The sequence below is a fragment of the Nelumbo nucifera genome, chromosome 1 (assembly GCF_055504915.1).
Source record: "Nelumbo nucifera cultivar China Antique chromosome 1, China Antique-T2T, whole genome shotgun sequence".
NCBI classification, from domain to species: domain Eukaryota; kingdom Viridiplantae; phylum Streptophyta; class Magnoliopsida; order Proteales; family Nelumbonaceae; genus Nelumbo; species Nelumbo nucifera.
In genome coordinates, this window is record NC_142649.1 from 136,187,895 (window position 1) to 136,208,575 (window position 20,681).

Consider the following 20,681-nt stretch of genomic DNA (forward strand, 5'->3'; position numbering starts at 1 on the left):
GGGGCTCAAACGCCCAATGAGGAGGCTCATAAAAAGGGAACCATTCATGCACATAGCACAAGAGAAGAGTGGTGGCATTTCCATTGAATTTTGTGACTGTGAGGCCACATGATCTCAGTGTCTCGTTTCTGTTCTGTCCCCTGAAGCGTGGATGGACTTGGGCTTGGATGATTTCTTAATTAAGTTCCCTTCATACAAGATCAGAACTTGACTTCTGCTTCTCTGGATGTCCCAAGAAGCCCTGTGATATCGCAAAATAATGGACAGAATTAGTGACCTGTCCTGCAGAAGATTGTTTCTCCTTGGTTTAATTGGTTGTTTTGATGGAGCGAAACTCCATAGACACATTCCCCACTTGATTCATATGCTGCTTTTAGGGAATCAAGAATGCTGTCCAGCACTCCAGCTCCAACATGGCTAAAGGGAGATAATCAGGTGTCAGATCAGAATCCTTGACCTGAAAGGCTAGGCCCCAATATCATATACCTCCTAATTTTCATTTTTCAGGTGAACCCATCTCACCCAACAAATCTGTCCACTAAAATTTTGCAGATACATCTTCTATCAAGTTTTTGGATGAAATGGCAACCTTATTGGGCCGAAATTTTACAGGTGGCATATTCAAAGAACAAGCATTAATTTGAATGTTTTTGATGTGCTACTTGGCCATTAACTCAGCCACATCAGAGAATGGGTGAATCACCTACAAGTGACTCGATGATCATTATCATCGACTACATGAATCTTGGTTGTCATTCTGTATTATTCATTGCCACATCATCATTATCATCATTTAAGCCTGATCCCAACTATATATATATAGGACTGTTTCAACATCGCCTACATGAATCTTGTTTCACCATTCTGTACTATTCAGTGTCATATTCATCGTCAAATTATCGGCACACCTCTCCTTTGTCCGGGCTTAGGACAAGCATTATAAGACGGTCTCACACCGGTGGAGTTGCAAGTGGTCCAACCATGAACTCATGATTCAAAAACAAAATATGGGACCCTAGACAGCGTTATAGGTGCTTTAGCTGCAGGGATACATGCTTTTTATTCCTAACGTGGCATCTAAAATTGCATGCCCTCTCTCTCTCTCTCTCAATCTCTGATTGGGTGAAAACTAAAATAATTCTGAAATTTGGTTGGAGTTGATCTAGCTAGCGATGGATCAAGTTCCTTCACTACTTTCTTTTAATCTATGGAGCATGAAATTGAAGTAACCTAAATAGCGTTAGATTAATGAAGTTAACAAAGGTTAATAATGCTTTTGTGGATAACTGGATTTCAGGCATCTAAGCTGATTGGACTAAAGTAAGTGAAGACCTCTCCAATATCAACGTAGTTGAATTCATCAATCACGAGAGGGGAACATGGGATCACGACAAATTGGCCCATTACTTTGACCACAACACAATCCAATCAATTGCCTGCTCTGGAAGCTCATTTTGATGATAAATTAGTTTGGCTCCCTACTCCCAGGGATAATTACTCCACCTCATCTAGTATGAAATCTTTACTAAATGAACTTCCTTCATCTTCTAACAGTGACTTGTTGACTCAAAACATAAGTTGGAATTCATTTTGGAGGACCAAGTTACTGCCACCAAATATCCTACTCTTCATTTGGAAGATTGTTTCTAATCTCTTACCCACTAAAGCTAATCTCTTTAGGCTCCACCACATATCAGATAAATTATGCCCCATATGCAATGCACAGGAGGAAACAATTCAACACTTATTTTTTGGTTGTGAGATGGTCCGGTGTATCTAGTTTGGTTCCAGCTTGAATATTCGTATAAATAATGAAGTAGGCCACCTCATTAACTGGATAGAACGATGGATGGAGATGGACAAGGAACAAAATGGTGAAAATTATATTTTCCTGAGAAACGCAAGCCTGTTATGGTACATTTGGACAGCACGCGGTGAGTTGGTTTTTAAGGGTTCAATTTTCCACTCAACCTTCAATTATCAACCGGGCTCAAATATTTGCAAATATGATTATCCAAAATACACTCAATGAATCCAGTGTTCACAACTTGCCTCACTCCCCTTTGATTGTCAACTCAACTAAGTGGTCAAAACCACCAGCAGGAGTGGTGAAACTCAATATTGATGGTGCTATAGGTACCATCTCTTCTGGTGGCAGTATGATTCTTGGCAATAGTGCTGGAGAATCTTTTTGCTAGAGCAACTCCCTTCCAAAACGAAAGCTCGTTGATCGTTGAAACTCTGGCTTTGGTGGAGGGTTTGAAACTGGCTTTAGAGGTGGGTATTTCTCGTATTCTGGTTGAGAGCGACGCCCTCACTTTAATCAAATGTTTGTTGGTGGATTCGTTGGATCCTTCGTGGTCTATTAGCGTCTTAGTCGCTGATTGCAAACAACTGCTGCATTGCTTCTCAAACTACTCGATTTATCACATTCATAGAAAAACTAACATGACTGCACATAAATTGGTTAAATTTGCTATTACTTGTACAAGAGTTAAAACTTGGTCTCAAGCTCCTGATTTCCTCCTCAATATTATTGTACAAGAGATGTAAACCAAGTTTGTTGATGAATGAATTTTCCCTATGCGACCTTCTAAAAAAAATAGCTAAAACTAAGTTGTACATCTAAACCAAGGCTTTTAAGGTTAATCATCATTACTTGGTGTAACAGTAAAATTACATCTCAGACTGTTAAGGTGAGAATAAGGGTGTCTATGGACTAGTTTTGGATTGGACCCCGTCCAGTCCAAAATCAATTTGGACGGATTGGACGGACCAACAAGACATATTGGATTGGACCAATCTGGTCCAAAATATTTATTAGATTGGATTGGACCTGGTCCGTCCATAACAAATTTAAATTGGATTCGGTTGGATTAAGCCAATATCTTGTCCATTGATATAAGATAAGAATATATGTGTCAATGGACCAAGTTTGGGTTGAAACCAATCTAAATCAATATGAAGTTGAACAGATTAGACGGTCTAGACGTTGAATTGAACCGGTCCAAATTGGTCCAAAACATGTACCTGATCCATTTCTAATGGCCTCACATTGGACTGGATCAGATTGGACCAAATCCAATCCAATTGGCACCCCTAGGTGAGAACATGGGTTCAAGTGTGAGCATCATCAGAACTGTATCCAGTCCACCCCTCCCAAGACCCTGGACAGCTGAGACCAATATTGGGTAATTTCCTCATTTTTTGCTTTTAATTTCAATAAATTTGGCATGAAAGTTTTTTTTTTTTTAATTTCAGACAGTGCATTATTTATCTTTATTTAATATTTGCTAATATATAATGTCTTAACTATATTATTTTTATTTAGACTATTGTAATTTAAATTTCTATCTTTTATTGTCTCCTGTCGTTTATATGTTATATAGTATTGCATATTTCCAATATGCTGAAATCTAGTGATTGTGATCTCATTCTCCCAAAATAAAATTAAGGTCTCGTAAAACTTTGACAAAATAAATAAAAACATGTTCTAAACCAATGATATGTAACACTGATCTTAGGCTGGCTTCTTGCATGGTAAACCAAGTTTAGTTTAAATAGATTATTAGAAAAAATATATCTAATTACCTTATTAGCAGTATAATTCTTGATTAATTAATTCTCCTCAACAATTTTGTCCCTTTAGAAAATGGTAAATTAAATACCACCTTATTTAAAAATATAATAATTGATTCTCCTCATAAATATGTCTTGCAATTTTGCCCTCAAAGTAATTAAATATAACTAGGGATGATCATTCGAATTATTTGGCTAAAAATTGAACTGAATTAATTGAAACCAAACTGAATTTTTTATTCGACTTAAAACCGAATTTCATTATATATATATATATATATATATATATAACTATGGTAAGATTGCATATATCTAACCCTCTCCAGACCCAGTATTGGTGAGTCTCTCATGTATTGGGCTTCTCTTTTTTATTATAGGTATAATATTAAAACTAGACCAGACCAGTTTTTCAAATCAGTTTTTTTAATTAATCGGATTTTCAAATTTGAGAACCAAAATAACCGAAGAAAAAAAAAAATGAAACTTTGGATTGGTTTTTCGTTTTCAAGCAAAATATGCTTACCTCCTAGATACTTCATTATTTAGAAAATTTGTGTTATCTCCAATCTTTCGGATTGTGGAGCTATACTACCTTCATGCACCATTTAACCATAGATTTGGTATATAATTCTTAAAGGAACATGTAGGACCAATTGGTCACGTGGGAGATTCTTTGGTCTTTATCATTCAGCCTTCTTCGCTAAATAAACTGACTTGTGACAGAAAAAATCAGCTGCTCCACTTGGTATAGCGCAGGGCTAAAACCTTGAAATGAGGGCCTCTGATGAATTGTTGTAGCCCCACTCCAATGTCATTCGTAAGGCCACACCAGGGCCGTGATTCACTTGAGTAGCTGATTTTTGAGCTTTGCGGACGAGTCAAGGGCATTGTAAGGTCTTTTGTTGTCAGTGTCAAACTGTCAGGTGACCCCAACTCTTTGCGGACTTGGCTCTCAAAATATAATATATAATAATACATAGCATGTACAAAACTATGACAATAAAAGTAATAAATATAAACCATGGTGATTCATTAGGCAGCAGTATCATGTTTACCAAAGTAAGATTGTTCTACTTAACAACGTTAATTAAAACTAATGAAGTCTCAGAGAATGTTATGATGTGTGGTGTTGATGTAGGACAATGTTGGAGGGGCCTATTTTCAATACCATTTTATATTTAGAGGTGTAAAGTGGACCGTGCCATGTTGGTCCGTGGGTTGTTATAGGCCGTGTCATTCTTTTTGGTGGAAATTTTGGGAGTCAGCCCAGCACGGCCCATAGCTCAGACTTAAGCAGGCCCGTGCTGTGCCGTGTCGGTACATGGGCCTGGGTTGGGCCGGGCTGTAGGCCATGTCGTGGGCTTGAACCATGTTGGGTTAGGCCACAAAGCAAGCCTTGGGCCTAGGCCGAACCGGGATGCACTGTTTTTTTTTTTTTGAAAACTTTGATTTCTTTTAAGTAAAATTGTAAAACTAAAATATTTAACTTTCTTATGAACTTTGGGAATTAGGAACTATTTAAAAAATTAAGAAATGAGAAATCTAAGTTATTTAATACGTAAATGAAAAAAAAAATACTTAACCAAATTGAAATAAGAATGATGGAATAACAAATTGGAAGAAAAATAGGAATTTTATTTCATTTAAATTTGAATGGTACAAATTAGTGAATTACAAATACAATGATTGGGTCATTGCATACTTGGATGAATGAAATATAAAAATGGAATAAATTAATAAAATATAAAAAATACAATATGGTTACAATTTGAAAATACAAAATTACATTGTTAAAAAATTAAAAAAAAATATATCAAATAAATTAAATAAAATTTAAAAATTTTACAATATATTGAAAAAATGAAAAATTCTACAAGTAGTCAAATTCATGAATCATCATTCATGACTTTCATCATCTGCTTCGGGTGAAATGTCCAGTGTTGTATCATGCCCTCTCTTGTCTTGTAATTTATCTTTTGCATCTAGCCAATCCTTGAAGCAGATGAACATCTCTATGATCTCATCATTCATACAACTTCTTTTGTCATCCAACACCCTGGTACCTACACTAAAACAAGACTCTGGTGGAACTATAGACACCGGAGGGATTAGTATATCACATGCCATGGCGGCGAGAACCAGATAATTTTTCAAGTGTTCACTCCACAAGGCTAAAATATCAAAATTGTTTGATACTTCACCTAAATTAGAAAAACTTACTTGCAAATAAAAATTAAGTTTAGTAAATGAACTTGTTGTAGAACTAGCAGATTTCTGCCATCTACTTATTAAATAAAAAAATCTTTTCTCTTCTACTATTGGGCTCAAAGTCAGAAGGAGAAGAAGAAGAAGATGAATTATTAATTTCCTACAACTTCAGATTCATACAAACTATACATTTCAAATAATAAATTATTAATTTCTTCTTTTTTATTTCCTATATCAATATTCATATTTTCATAATATGCTTCAAGTAAAATATCTAAACCATCTTTCCTAATCCTAGGGCCTAATATTGTAGCTAAACAATAAAGGGGAGAACTGTTCTCCCAATATTTTTTAAATTTATTTTCCATAATTTTAACAATACATTGAAATTGTGGATTATTTCTATATTTGGCAAAACAATCACTAATTACCATTAATTGATACAGTAAATTACAACTAGTTAGATAATAAATTCCAGATAATTCATTTGTTGCATCACAAAAATGTTTTAAAAAAATCTCTTATACAGATTGTCATTTCCTAGTCTTCCTCAAATATCATATCATTAGGCATTTTTAAATTATAAAATTCAGAAAGAATTTGTTTATGAGATATACAACTTTCTAACATAGCATAGGTAGAATTCCACCTATGCTTTACATCTAATATAAAATGTTTATATTTTAAACCATAATTTTGGCATAAATATGTAAGTTCTTGTTTTCTTGCCCCTGAACTTTTTATATATATAATACAATTTCTAATTTTTGAAATATGATTTGCACATCTAATATGAAATAATTTACCATTTAAGCATGGTTTTAATTGAGATTTTAAAATATTTATTGCAAAATCATTATTGCTAGCATTATCAAAACTAACATAAGCATGCAAAGTATTTAAAATACTTGCAGCAATAGTCGGGCCACTTTGTGGCCATTCAAGCCTAGTAAAACTTAAAATTCTTTTATTCAAAAGTCAATTTTCATCAATGAAATGGCTAGTAATACAAATATAACTAATATTAAATTTGGATGTCCAAACATTCGAAGTAATTGCAACTTTAGAATTAATATTTGCTAACAAAGAAACTAAATTTTATTTATATGAGTAAAAAATTTTTAAAGCATCAATTCTTATAGTATTCCTAGAAACTTTTTTATATTGTGGGTTTACAGAACTACGCAACCATTTTTCTAGCTTTGGATCTTCGACTAACATAAATAGTTATTCTGCATGTACAATATCCTTAGCAAGTTCTTGTCTCATTTTTTCTTGTGAATATCTAAAAGTACCAAAACTAGTCCCCCTCCCAATCTGTGTTTGGGTTGTTTCTCTCCCTTCATCTCCCTCTCGCTCATGTGTGAACAGATGTCTGCTCAAATGACCCATACCACCCTTGCTACAATAACTAAAGTCTTTCCTACATTTTTGGCAAACGGCCATTTTCCCCTTCCCCTCAATATCCTCTACTTTGAAAATTTTTCAAACCGGGCTACTCATCTTAGAAGCCCTCCTTTTTCCCATAGTACTACTACTATTGGGGGTGAGAGTTCCACTTCCATCGACATCAAACACATTAGTGCTAACACTAATACTGTTGTGATGCGATTGAATGTCATCCATGGTGAACATGTTGGGGAATCGGTTTTGAGATGGGTCGGCCATTTTTTTTAATTCTAAAAAGATAAAAATTAATCTAATTCGACTTACCCGGATTGTTGGTTCAAAATCCCAACTTAATTTCAATGATTGAAGCCTTTCAACGTCCAAGCCTCCTGAATTGAGATACTTGAGCTGGTTGAGCAAGCCTTCTTGTTGAAAGTTGAAATTTCAATAAAGTTGAGACTTGAGAATTGGAGAATGCAGAATCAGACAATTAGCTAATTAGAATTTCTCAGCTTGCAAAAAATTGAGAATGTACAAGTATGAGAGAGAGAGAATTAAGAGAATTATTGAATTGGTGTGACGAGAATGGTGGAGGATAGGGCTATTTATAGGAATTGAACATAATTCAATTGCCCAAAATACCCAAAAAATTATCTGTTATTTAGTTGTTGGGAGGGATATTTTGGTCATTGTAAAGTTACTTATAACTTTACCCAAAATGCCCCCCTAAACTAGTTGTTATATAGCTGTTGGGGGCATTTATGTCATTTTTTCAACCCCCTATAAGCAAAATATAGAAATACCCCCCTAATATGGTTGTTTATAGCTATTGGGGGGCTATTTCTATAACCCCCCCCCCTTGGGAGGGGGGCCTAACGGTTATATTCCCGAGTGGGCCGAACGCGGCTTGTTACGAGCTTGGCAGGTCGTGCCGTGCCGACCCATGGTGGGTCGTGCTTCGTACTGTGCCGACACGCGGGCCGCGGGCGACACGGCACGTGTTGTCGAGCCATGCCGTGTCGGCCCATGGGCCTCGAACCCCCGGCCCAGCATGGCACGGACCTCCGTGCCGGGCCTGGCATGGCCTATTAGCTATCGTGCCAAGCCGGTCCAAAATCGTGTCGAGCTGCGGGCGACTCAACCCAATTTACACCTCTAATCATCTTGATATGTGTTTAAGTGATGTTTGAGATGGTCAAAGAGGCCACATGGTAATCTCTGCAGCTACTCCTCTCAGGCTATGCCAATATTACATGTAACGGAAGAGTACAACTAATTAAGAAGGAATATTCTGCACGGACAAGGAAGCGGACTCTATTGGGAAAGAGGAAACCTCCCAAAGACCTCGGCAAATGCCCTCATCTCGACAACCCCAAAAGCTCTATCCACTTGGGACACGGATATCCAACATGCTCAGCTCAAGGTAAGAGAGGTAAGAGACTTTTGGAATAACACTATTTGAATACCTTTCCGCACTATCTCTTTAGCCTAGACCAGCGCAATTTCAACCTGCTCAGCTCAACCACATCTTTCTCTACCCTACTGACTTGAATGTTGAAATACCTACCCGGGGAACAACTCCTCGGGCCTCTGACCTTTCTCTTGGTTGTAGATTTCAATGCACGGTTTCATCATTCCTCCTCGACCTCATCCAATTGGCAAGACTATCTAATTGTGTCTTTGATTCGAAACACCTCGAATCAGACAACATCAATATAATAGATTAAACATTGATGTTGATGATGGGCTTTTCGCCATTGCCATTTGCCAGCTTCCTGCAAGGAAGAGCGGTTGCACGATAGAGGTGAATTTTATAGGTTTGGTTGCAAGGCAGCAGCTCACTGTAAAAGGTATTACCAACTCTTCTCATTTTGACTAGGATATATTTGAGTTTCAATAATGCTACATATCTCCTAATTTGTCATTTTTTCTCTTTGGGGAAATTGAAATAACAAAGGTTTGTTCATAGTCATGATAAATGAAAAAGGAAAAATGTAGAGAAAAACATGATTGAGCAAAAGTTCATGTCTATGATTGATAACCTCTTTATTCGAGATTATATATGTGGGTGATGTTAGCCATGCTATGTGAGGAGTGAGGTGATAGCCTGCTAAATTATTGCTAAGGTAGTAAACTAGTAATGAAAGTCTGAACTGTGAAGGGTAATATTTGGGTGTTGTGTTATGTTTGATTTGCACATATTGTAATTTCTGTGGTTCTTTCATCAGAGAATTCTACCCTATTTTGAAATTATCTTTGTTGGTTGTCTGTTATGCTTCAAAAAGATAACAAAATGTTGATAGACTAGGAGGGGCACTTGATCTGGGACTGGGAATAACAACTAAACGCTAGCTGGTGGTTGCTACACCCTCTAGTAACACAGGACCTCTATAGGAGTCAGTGGTCATTAATGGACCATTCTGCTAAGCTGTTCATGGCCAATAAGGAAAAGACTTCTTGCCCTCCTTCAGAGTTTAGACACTGTTGCTAAATATAATTTTTCTTTAGACTGGATTGGGTTTGATAGTTGAAGGGGATTGTTATTTGTTAATGAGTAGTTAGTTGGTTTGTATTAAGGGCAAAATGTCCTAGAGCAAAATACTTTGGCTTCCAAGATGAACTTCTCATTCAGATGGAATACTTAGATATGCCAACAGCCTTCCAGACCAATTAACGAGAACAGGGGTGAATAGGAAGACAAAGTTAATTATGGGGAAAGGGAATACCAAGTTTGAGTCTGCATCTGTGAATCTGCATGTAGTTCTATAGTTTTTGATCCTCAGGGTTTATGGGTCCTTATAACATATCTACTTGTCTGTCATCACTTGCACCAAGCTACCTGGAAATGGCTTTAACATGAATATCACTAGTAGAAGATTATAAATGCCAAGCGCAAAAATAGAACCAGCGCAAAGATTTTCAGGGGCTGTTACTGCTGGATGTTAGTCTTAAGCTCAAATGTGAGAGCTGTTATATATGGAATGCAGCATAGCCTTTGATCCATTGGGTTCAACATAAAATTTGTCAAGTGGTATACCAATATGAGCACCAGCAACGATAAAGTTATCATTCAAAACAACGGCTCTGGAGGCTATAAACATCTATCTGGTAATAGAGGATAAGCTTTGCCTTTTCAGCTGTGTTGATGTACTCACTTCAGATTTCTGGGTTCTGGGGTATCAGAAAATTTAATGAGGATATTGACCTTTTGATTTTATTCGGAAATCCTTTACACATACATGATGATCCAACAGGCGCACCGGGAAAGGATGAAGCCAATGTTGGTGAATGAGTTCAGCTTTATCCAGATGCCAAATGCTTCCGTATCTCAAGCGATTAACATTAGATGATCGCCCAGTCTTATTGAATAATAGTCTCATCCAGAGCCCATGGGTAAACAATTAATTCACTTTTCCGGCCTTTCTAGCCTTTTGAGTCTTCATACCAGCAAGTTATATAATTGAAGGAACTGATGAATAGTTTGGAAAGAGGGAAGAAATTAAAGAAATAGAAACACAGTTCCTGAAGGATACTACTAAAACCAAAGAAGCGATAACTCGACCTTATACTGTTAGACATTTAGAATGAAGCAAAGAAAATTAAGACGGCTCAGAGATTGAGAATTAGCATATATAGCAGGACACAGAAGACACACACGAGAGACAAGAGCAACGTTAAGAAGAAAGCCAGCCAACTTTGGACCATGCGTGAGAGCTCTGAAGCATATACCCCGCACGTCCACTTTCCTTGGTCCTCTGAAGCAGAAGTAATATAAAGGAGAGTCGTATCGTATCTCAAATCTCAATCATGGAGATGCCCTCAGAAATCGGGGACCCAACTCATACCCACTCAATGTACTGTACTATTTCATATTTGTAATTTGTATTTGTTCGATTCCGTCAGCTTCTTACCCTTTTTCTTTTTCTTTTGCGGCTGCGTCGCTAACGCTGCACCACCACCTTCAAAAGGAATAGACAAAAAAAGGGAAATCTTGGGCTGTTAAGTCTTCAGTCACCACGTAGAACGAAACTTATCAGTCGTGGAGGAATGAAGACAATCTCAATCACATTACACAGTTTGACAAGACTAGATAAGATCAGCATGGATTAGTACGAGCTGAGTCGAATTCACGTCCTCACCATCAAATTGTTGGAATGAGAGACGGATCACGGGTGGTGGTGAACGAATATAAAGGCTTAATTTCGCCACACCCACAAGCAACATTCCAACTGGTTGACAAAGTGGCTCCTGAACTAGGGAGAGAAACTGAGCAAATTGGAAGCGAGTAAGGTCACATCTGAACTCGAATTCGATCAGGAAACCATTCCAATTCATTTCCATGTAAGGACTAATAAAATTCGAATACAGATTCTAAGCCACCTGGAATCCAACCAAAGACTGACACACTCGGTTCATTTCAGACTGTATAAATGAATTTCATAATCAACTTTATAATGTTGGTTTACTTGTAAATAAAACCCATTGACCAATGTTGTAATTAATTGCACAGTAAAGAGAGCATCTACCCGAATAAAACTTACTATCCCATGTGGGCAAATACCTTTTCCACCTAGGAGAAAAGTTTATAAACCATAATGATAACGGGACAAATTTGTCTTTTTATTTTAATATTAGTTATTTGTGTAAAAGGATCATTTTGAAAATCAAAGTAAATGAATTTATTCAGGAAGTGTTACAAAACATTTATCCAGATAAGTGAGAAATTTATCGAGACATTTTCCACAAACACACTCTCCGATCCTTTTATTTCCACCACCCATGTGATCTACATCTTATGCTTCTAAATAAAAGGAATATTTTTTACTAGTAAATTTCCAACTAAATTCGATAGTACTGGGAATTCAAGTCGACACTGAAAATAAGAAGTCTTTATCATTAACACCGATCAGAAGTTTATAATGTTTTGTTCATAAATAGTGCAAAAAATTTGCATTGCCATCCATCTATCCACCAAAAAACAAGGAATGCCTCAATTTTAGGGGCTGATTTTGGGACTAAGCTTCTGCATTTCGTGTGAAATCAACACAGGTCTGGCAGCTACAGTCTGAGAATCGGCAAATGTCGCATCCGAAGCAGACACAGGAGGTACATCCACTACAAGTAGGAGATCGGGAGCAACCCCTGTACACTTTACGACTTGCTCGCTCTTCATCATTGTCACAGGTTATTCTGATATGCAACAAATGATAATACACACCAAATAAGAAACTGAACTTAAAAGAACATATAAATTAGTAGACACCCAAACAGTGACATGAACGGAATAGAGGTTGGTTTATAAGAATATTCAATTACCCAAATTCTGTTAAAAAACAAGGAATATAGCAAAAAAAAAACTCTCAAGAATAAAGCATCCACTGTAAGTTAGAAACTTTTGAGTATGAAGAACAAATGAACAGATAAACAGTAACAGCAAAATCTCTAAGAAGCACTCATGGTGTTCATGAAACCACCAAGGAATAAAAAGATTTAACAGATGCACACATGCAAAAGATCCCACTTCCCAGATAGCTAGGACCAACATCAGGTAATGGCCGCAGAAATAAAAGGAGGAAAAAAAAAACTTTATCAAAAAAATAAAAGGAAAAAATGAGGCAAAGATACAAGTCACTAGTTAGTATTGTTGTACTCCCGGTAGTTTCTGTTCCAATAAATAAAGTTTCACGAGGCAGATTCTTACTTTAGAACCATGAAAAAATAAAACACATAGGGCTTAACCAAATGAATAAAACACATAGGGCAAACAAAATCCAGCTTGCCATACTATACTCATAGGGCTTAACCAAATGAGAAGTTTTTATTAGTTGAGTTTAGGAAGAATGACAAAAGAAGGCTCAGTATCATCTACTCTCGTAGTTAGCAACTAAGCCAATAAGATGAGCTGATAAAAAACCAATCAGATCAGCCTAACCTCACAATTGATAAAACAGTTCTGATAACACATTTCAGTTAAGATGAAGAAAAACAGTTATTGAAATCAAGAAGAAATTGGCAGAATTCTAAACAGAAAATTGGTGCAAATTCACAAGACTATCATATAGCATAACATAATTTAATCAGGCAACAATCTAATTCGTCACCCACATAGCAAGGTTAATAAGGACACTATCTTATAAAGAATTTCAGGTGTCAAACAAACAAGAGAAATTTGTAAAATCTCAGGCTAACAAGTTGCAATAACAAAGGTTCAACTCTAACCACTTTGTGCCCAAAAAATGTCCATATCCAGCCCACCCTTCCAAGGCCCTGTATGGCCAGTACCAACACTGGTAATGGCCCTTATCTCATGACATGATGAGGGAGCTGTATTGGAATGTCAGAAATCTGGGCTTTGCCATGTCAGACACCTGGTATGGCTTTGGACACTGCATTACAACCCACTGTCTCCTGTTCACACTGTTGCATAAAGCCACCTTGCTCTGTTCAAAATGAAATGATCTATCTTCATATTATTCAGTCTAGTATTTTAAGATTTGAGCTAGAGATACACAACTGATCATGTACAACCCATCAATAATAGACCAATTAATTGCTTCTCAGGAAATATCTAGTTTCATAGGGAAAGCATCAAGCATGTTTTTAGTCAATAATAGACCAATTAATCATGTACAAACCCATCAAGCTTGTGGGGCACCTTCAACTGATGCTCCTCATGAACAAGGCTTTAACAAGGAACAAAATTCAAAGTAGTGACATAGCCAAACAGGCTTGTGGAATATTGAGTGCTTCCGGAATTGCTCCCACCACTATATTTGATTGGAGCTCTACCTTATCAGCAATACATATTATCTAAGTATGTGCATACATGTATATTTTTTATGCACATATGTTGAACTTAACCAGAAAGGCAAAGAAGCTAACATGAAAATACTAAGTACACTGCAGAATGATTGAGATGGTACAAATGTATTTAACACTCTATCCACATTACCTTTGGCAATAGCACTGACTTTGTTGTTCACCTACTCACCTCATTAAAGGTATAAGAGAAAGCAAGATGACCTTCCTTCACAGAATTGAAAGTGTCCCACACTTTGTTGTTCAGTAGCATGTTTTTTGACGTTATCCTGACTTACTGGATGTTAACTTATTCCACATATTTGCATCACTTGAACTTACACCAATATCAATTAGGGAACTCAACGAAAAACCAAGAATCAATGTATTTGAGCAACTGACTATTATCCAGAGAATTTGGACATAACTTGTGCCTATGAAAATGGCATGGTTTGCAAATTTTTGTATTTCGCACCATAAACTCCTCTAAAGCTTTAGTGATTCTCCATGGAGAACAAACTCCTCCATAGGGGAAATGCATGAAATTCATTGAATAGCCATCAATCACAATAAACTTCTAAGCCGTAAAAAACCTATGGACCCAGAGATCCAGGTTTTTTTTCAAGTGAATCCTTTATTAACAAAAGAAACCAAAGAACAATTTGTCTTTATGATACTTAGATGGTGGTATCCAAGAATTATACATCCCTAACAAGTTCTCAAAAGCCATATACATCTTCAATAGAAACTGAATTTCTGTTAGGGAAGATTTATCACTTTGATGAAACCAACATCATTCATAAAGAAATTTTTGAGCTGGACATGGGGCAGGCTATGTTAAAGATTTTCTTAGAAAGAATAGGTTCTGTCAAATTGATGCATACACAAAATCTGGTATCATATTCTCACTATGGCCATCAAATTGTCAAGAAGAAATATCAGTTTGCGTTTGATGCCACAGTTCAAAGTGAAATTTGAGATCCTACCCCAAGGGTGAGTGCAGCTAAGAAAGAGTCAGATGCACAGAGATCCACAACTCAAAACTCCAGATTTACATCTAAAAGAAATATGAGGACCAGTCTCTATCCCCTATCTATCTGGTAAAGGCACCCTTGTTCTTTGTTCCTCACTTCCTCCCATGCCAAAAATAGAGCAGAGAAAGAACTCACCTCAAAAAAGTTCAACCATTGTTTAATAATTAAAAAAAAAATTAACCATTTATCCATGCCACAAGCACCAACATGCTCATTCAGAGAGCAGCCTTTTAAGGCCACTTTCATTTAGACACATTAAATAGATTCAGCATCATGGAAAATTTTACATCCATCAAGTTTTAGATAAAACCATGGAGAGAAGCATCCTAGATTAATTGACAAGATTCAATGAACTCAACAACAATAACAATGATGATGATGGTGATGATGTGAAACTATGACAGTTAAACTTCAGCTGAATAGGGCACACTATTCAATACTGTCTCTAGCTTGTTAACCCACACATTTGACCAAAAAAAGTCTGACAAATTGTTACTAGAAATACCAATGGGTGGAGTTAGAATGAAGTAGCGTGCAATTATTTTTCTTTGAATATTATGTCATCTATCACAATTGTGCACACAGCACGATTAAACTACTGGTAAATTGATTGTCTTCATGTGCATACTCCATTTGTGTAAGAAAGATGGTTCAGGTTTTAGCATATTAATGTACAAAACCAAAGTCACCCATAAGTGCAAACACACACGTGTGTTCATACAGAAGAATCACGATATCAATAATACAACAGAGGTTATCAACACTCTTCATTCCCAATTAAGAAATGAAGAACTTTTGCAATATAGTTCCCAGAATATAAAGTGCATAAGAATCATTTGGTGCATATTAAGATCACTGAATTCAATTAAGGGTTAGTAGTATACCCCCATATGTCAGACTCATGCCACAAGTATCAATGGGATATGTAATATGTTACATATACCCAACTCATTCATAAATGAATTAGACGCTCATTGTCAATGGAAAGAAAACAAGACAGTAATGGAGTAAATCACAGAAAACATGATAAGAACAAATTGAAGCATTTGTTATCTTATTCCGAATGGTGGACCACAGAAAACACAATAAGAACAAATTGAAGCATTTGTTACTTTATTCCAAATGGTGGAGCATAACGGGCCAGGGGAGAACAGAAAACAAGATTAAAAACAAATTGCAGAATACTGTTTGATAAAACAAAGTGGGCTTTCTCACATGTAGCTAATTGGAGAAGGATGAAATCAACACTTTCAGATGATATTATTGCATAAAGCATATAATTTGTCAACTTTTTTGTGGAATAGTGTATGCAAAACTTCAACAAAAGAATTCAAAATCACTCAAATTTTATCAATAGCAGTTGGGAGAGAAGCTTACTTGTCATACGGCAGGTCAGCACATTTCCAGCTACGATTGGCCAAGGCATCATGATGAATCCGGCATTCTTCTTTGGTCCTGAGACGGAACCTGCGCTCCTTGTTACACTTTGTACAGCGAACAAATTCATCCCGATGACATGGTCGCCCATTATGGGACTTGTGATGACCGTTGGCATTTTTGGATGCCTTGTTGTAGTATTTAAGCAGCACAGTCTTTGACAGTGGAACCTTCTCTCCATTCACTATCACCCATACATTGCTCTTCCATTTCCTGGCAGTCTCTCGTCCAGAATGTTTCTCAAAAGCAGCTGGGGTCAACTTATCTAGTCATCAAAATCAGCAATTATCAGTCAAAAATGCCAAGAGTACATTGAACAAGGGCTTATTAAGGACTTTCACTTTTGTGCTAAAGAGAATGGTGAAGATGACCAGAGTACCACATTTCTTCTTTCTACATTCATTTCCTCTTTTTACTGATCTGTCAAAGTAAATTATGTAAGTAGAACTGGATGAGATGTAAGCATCTTTCTCCACAGTACAAAATGCACACACCTGTGACCTGACAATGCTTAATTTTTTCCAGAGTAGTATTCAAGGTAGAACTAAAGGACAGGAAATAATCCTGATAAACTATCTTAAATCAACCAGCCATAAGCCCACCTGCTTGTAAGCAGTTAGTTGGACACTTTCAATGTACAGCTATATGATAAGGATAAAATCCTCCAGTAGCATCAGCCTTCAATCCGCCTAAGCCAAAGCGTACCTGCTTAAGAGGAAATAACACTAACTACAAAAGTGGATGGCACTGCCATCAGAAAAAGGAAATAGAGAACCTCTCGACTGAGCAATGCCATCTTGTATCGTGATAGAAGATCCTACAGAAGACATAGGCCTAGAGAATAACATCTTAAACCAATCCTTCGGCATCAAGCCTAGGATATTACAGTCAACAATAATTTCATGGTTTAGATGGCAGAACACCCGCCCAAAGAGGAAAACGATTGGTCATTTACCAAACTCAAGCCCAGGGATACATGCTTTGAACTTTACAGTACTGTTTCAAGCACAAAGTAATAAAGAAAGAAATAAACAGAAAGACTCCAGAAGTTTGTTGCAGAAGATTAAAAAGAGCTCCATCACTTGGACAAATCTACACACACTTACATGTATAAAAGAGAAAAGCTACATCGTTCGAGGCTTCGAACAGGTTAAAGAACAAAAGTCTTTTCGTGACGTTGAACCCAGTTCTTGAGGCAGATAAAGACATCTCAACATGAATATAAATCCAGACCCATTGGCCATTACCCAAAAGAAGACCAAAAGCGAGAGAGAAAACTAAAACAGAATGTGCTAACCTTCCTGACAACCAGGGGTGCATTCACAGCTGATCTCGAGATCACCTCCAACGAAAACCCTAAGCCTCCCCACAGCATCACCATACCTATGGCTCGTACACCCACACGTCACCTCGATATAATCTCCTGCTCTCCTCAACCCACTTATCCCATCCAACTCTTCATCGCTAAACATGAAAGCACCATCTCTCGCGACACCGCTCTCCATGTCTCCTGCTCAAAACTATCTAAGAACTCAGAAGAGTTGAAGAACCTTCCAAGATCTCTCAAAGAGAAAACCCACAAAAGCCCATTAGAGATAACGAGTCAAACAATTTTTCCTTGCAAATTTGGGGAGAAAACACGAAAAAAAAAACGGACAAAGACGCCAAAACGAAGTAGGTCTCTCCCAAAACAAATAATATATGGTGGTATACAGACCACTTCCTTTTCAACATAAAATCTCTAAAATCCCTGACAACCCAGGAGACCCATTAAGGAAAATCTCAACAAACGCACATCTCCTAGGCTCACTCCGAGAGATCTGGCAGAGGAAACGTGAAAAAGATAAAGCGGGTGAGGTGCTGGCTCTAGCTGCGGAGTTGTGATTGAGCTGGCCGAAATGGGATTGACAAAATCGTGGGTAAAGGCTAAGGCTGTGCTGGGGGGGTTTACTAGTTGCTACCTGCATGACATGACATGAAGAAATCAGGCTTCGATTTGGGAAGGAGACGAGGTTTTTCGGTAACCGTACTTTTTGGCTATTTCCATGCCTCGTAATTTTGAGTTTTGCCTCTCTCTCTCCCTCCCTCTCTCCCTCCCTCTCGGCTCTCTTTCCCCCCTCCTCCTCCCTACTTAAATTAAACTCCATACTCCATTCTTTTCATGTATGTGCCTTCAAAAATCAAACTTGGTTTTTGGGCCACTGCAGACTTTAAGATTGATAGAGAGAGAGAGAAAGAAAGAAAGAGTCTACTACTTGCACAAAGTCCACACCACTTCAACCAACCCACCCGCCCACCTCTCTGTAGTCTGGTCTGTTCTGTTTCTCTCTCCCTCCCCCTCTCACCTCTCATCCACATACATCAGCCATACCTTCTACGAGACGGCTCCTACTGGTCTACGCCTTCAGTTTTATTATTATTATTATATATAGACAAATAGAGGACTAGAGGAGATTATTTTTGTGGAGCTGTAGTGTTGTGCAGATGGCGCTATATATTGGTACTTGGCAGGGTTCATGTCCTCCTCCTCCTACTTGGGCCCAGTGATAATTCCAACCTGGTCCTACATGACTAGATCCACTGATGCATTGGGTGTCTATTTTTTTTTTTTTTTGCATGTTATGTTTATGGGGTCCTGTTTCTTGACTTAATTCACCAACCTGCTACTTTTCAGTTTTCTCTCGCCTCTCTCTCACTCTCGGTATATCCCAGCCTAGTTTGTAATTTTATAGTAGCTGACTAGCTGGAGCGGTGGCCGATGGAGGCTGGACCCAATCACCCAACCCAACTTGGCGCTTCTATCAAATAAATGTCTCGACTCTCGACTAGCCCACCGGCCGGCAGTCCGCCACCACTCCTCGACTGAGGATTATTAAGCAGGAGCGGGCTTGCTGAATAACCTGATAAAGCTCCTCGTGTTTATCACTTCTGGGCAGTGAGGCAGTGAAAGTACGTCTAACACGGTAAGATCCGATCCAATCCAATCCAATGTGAAACGCAACAGTTCTCGTCTCCATGAGTACACGCACACACACACACCCATCTCCTGTCTCTTCTTCCTTCTTCGTTTTTTTCTGGCTGGTCGGTAGTCATTGTTGTCTGGAGTTGCATGGACCAAATTAGAGGCTAGACTCTTGATAGACATTGAAAGAACAAGTTAGAAGCCTCACGGAAAGAATATCTTACCTAATTGCTTTTCAAATCCTAGTATATGTTTACTCAAAAGCTTTAAAGTTATGAGTCATTGATTAAATATCAAACCCTCATAATTAAGCCCTAGAACTAGATCTCTAAGAACTAGGAGTTTTCACTAGATCATGATTCATGATTGAGTGGTCTAACATTTTGGACGGTCTGGTCTGTTAATTTTTGTCAACTCTGTGAATGCCACAAACATGAAACTGAAACAGACCTTATTAATGCACAGCCCGCCATGAATTGACCAAAGCATCCATGCAAAGACACTTGTCTGATCCTGATTGATATAAATCATGAATTCTCCATAAATTTGATCATAAACGAAAGAGGACAAAAGGGGTTCCATGGAGAGGTCTTTGTCTACAACCTATTCACAAATTGCCCATCTCATTAGACATTAGCTTGTCCAAAATCCATTCTTACCTCAGTCCCACCGGCCTATACATGAAAATAGAATGGGCAACATTTAAAAAAAAAAAAGTTTCTCTTTAGCTAGCTAGCATTTGGTCTTATATACATGAACCAAGTAAAAATATGGAATAAGAACAAAGGTTGGAAGAACAAATATGTAGATAAAGTAAAGAAAATAAAGGCAATAATTCCCGTTGGGTTCGTTTTCTGGGCCACATTCAATTCAATTTGGTAGCTGCCCAACTATGGTGATTAGAATATATACATTATAAAAATGAAGCTCTGCCCCTTTCCATCTCTGATCTCTCATGGCGACTTTTTCTTCATGAGTTGGAATGGAATTTTTTTTTCCATCGTCCAAATGTATACAGCCATAACAGAGATACACGTTATTGTCATTCTGTTCCGACTTCCGACCTAATTTTCCACCCATGTTTGGATGCATTCATTGATCGATGGGTGCCCAACAAAAAAAAGTAAATAAATTAATCCTAAAGTAGGGGGGGGGGGGGGGGGGGGGGGGGTTCATGGGCCCTAGAACGAAGGGATAGACTAACTTATCACTACCAACAGCAGGGCCTGGGAGATGGGGCAGCCCCAGTTTTCAACAGCTTCCCTCAGATCCCT

The 20,681-nt window shown here is 37.7% G+C and overlaps 1 protein-coding gene across 2 annotated transcripts; it reads right to left on the reverse strand.

Annotated features, from left to right (window-relative positions):
- Positions 1-12,050: 12,050 nt before the first annotated feature.
- LOC104612591 (protein ULTRAPETALA 1-like) lies at positions 12,051-20,479 on the reverse strand. Of its 2 annotated transcripts, none has more exons than XM_010280051.3 (3): positions 17,743-20,479; positions 16,386-16,710; positions 12,051-12,366 (listed from the first exon to the last, which is right to left on the reverse strand). In XM_010280051.3, exons 1-3 carry the CDS (start codon positions 17,948-17,950, stop codon positions 12,192-12,194), a joined length of 708 nt encoding a protein of 235 aa, XP_010278353.1. In that variant the 5' UTR covers positions 17,951-20,479; the 3' UTR covers positions 12,051-12,191. The 2 variants fall into 2 exon arrangements, with proteins under 2 accessions (XP_010278353.1, XP_019055855.1); XM_019200310.2 differs by having other exon boundaries at positions 17,552-20,479.
- Positions 20,480-20,681: the final 202 nt, after the last annotated feature.

What these genes read in the sequence shown, in the direction of transcription:
- LOC104612591 (XM_019200310.2), bottom strand. Translation starts at nt 17,765, where the DNA reads ATGCACCCCTGGTTGTCAGGAAGGTTAGCACATTCTGTTTTAGTTTTC. An exon ending in AGCTTTTCTCTTTTATACAT is followed by an intron (nt 16,711 to 17,551) that starts GTAAGTGTGTGT and finishes TTTGATGACTAG; the next exon opens with ATAAGTTGACCCCAGCTGCT. An exon ending in GCTGACCTGCCGTATGACAA is followed by an intron (nt 12,367 to 16,385) that starts GTAAGCTTCTCT and finishes GTTGCATATCAG; the next exon opens with AATAACCTGTGACAATGATG.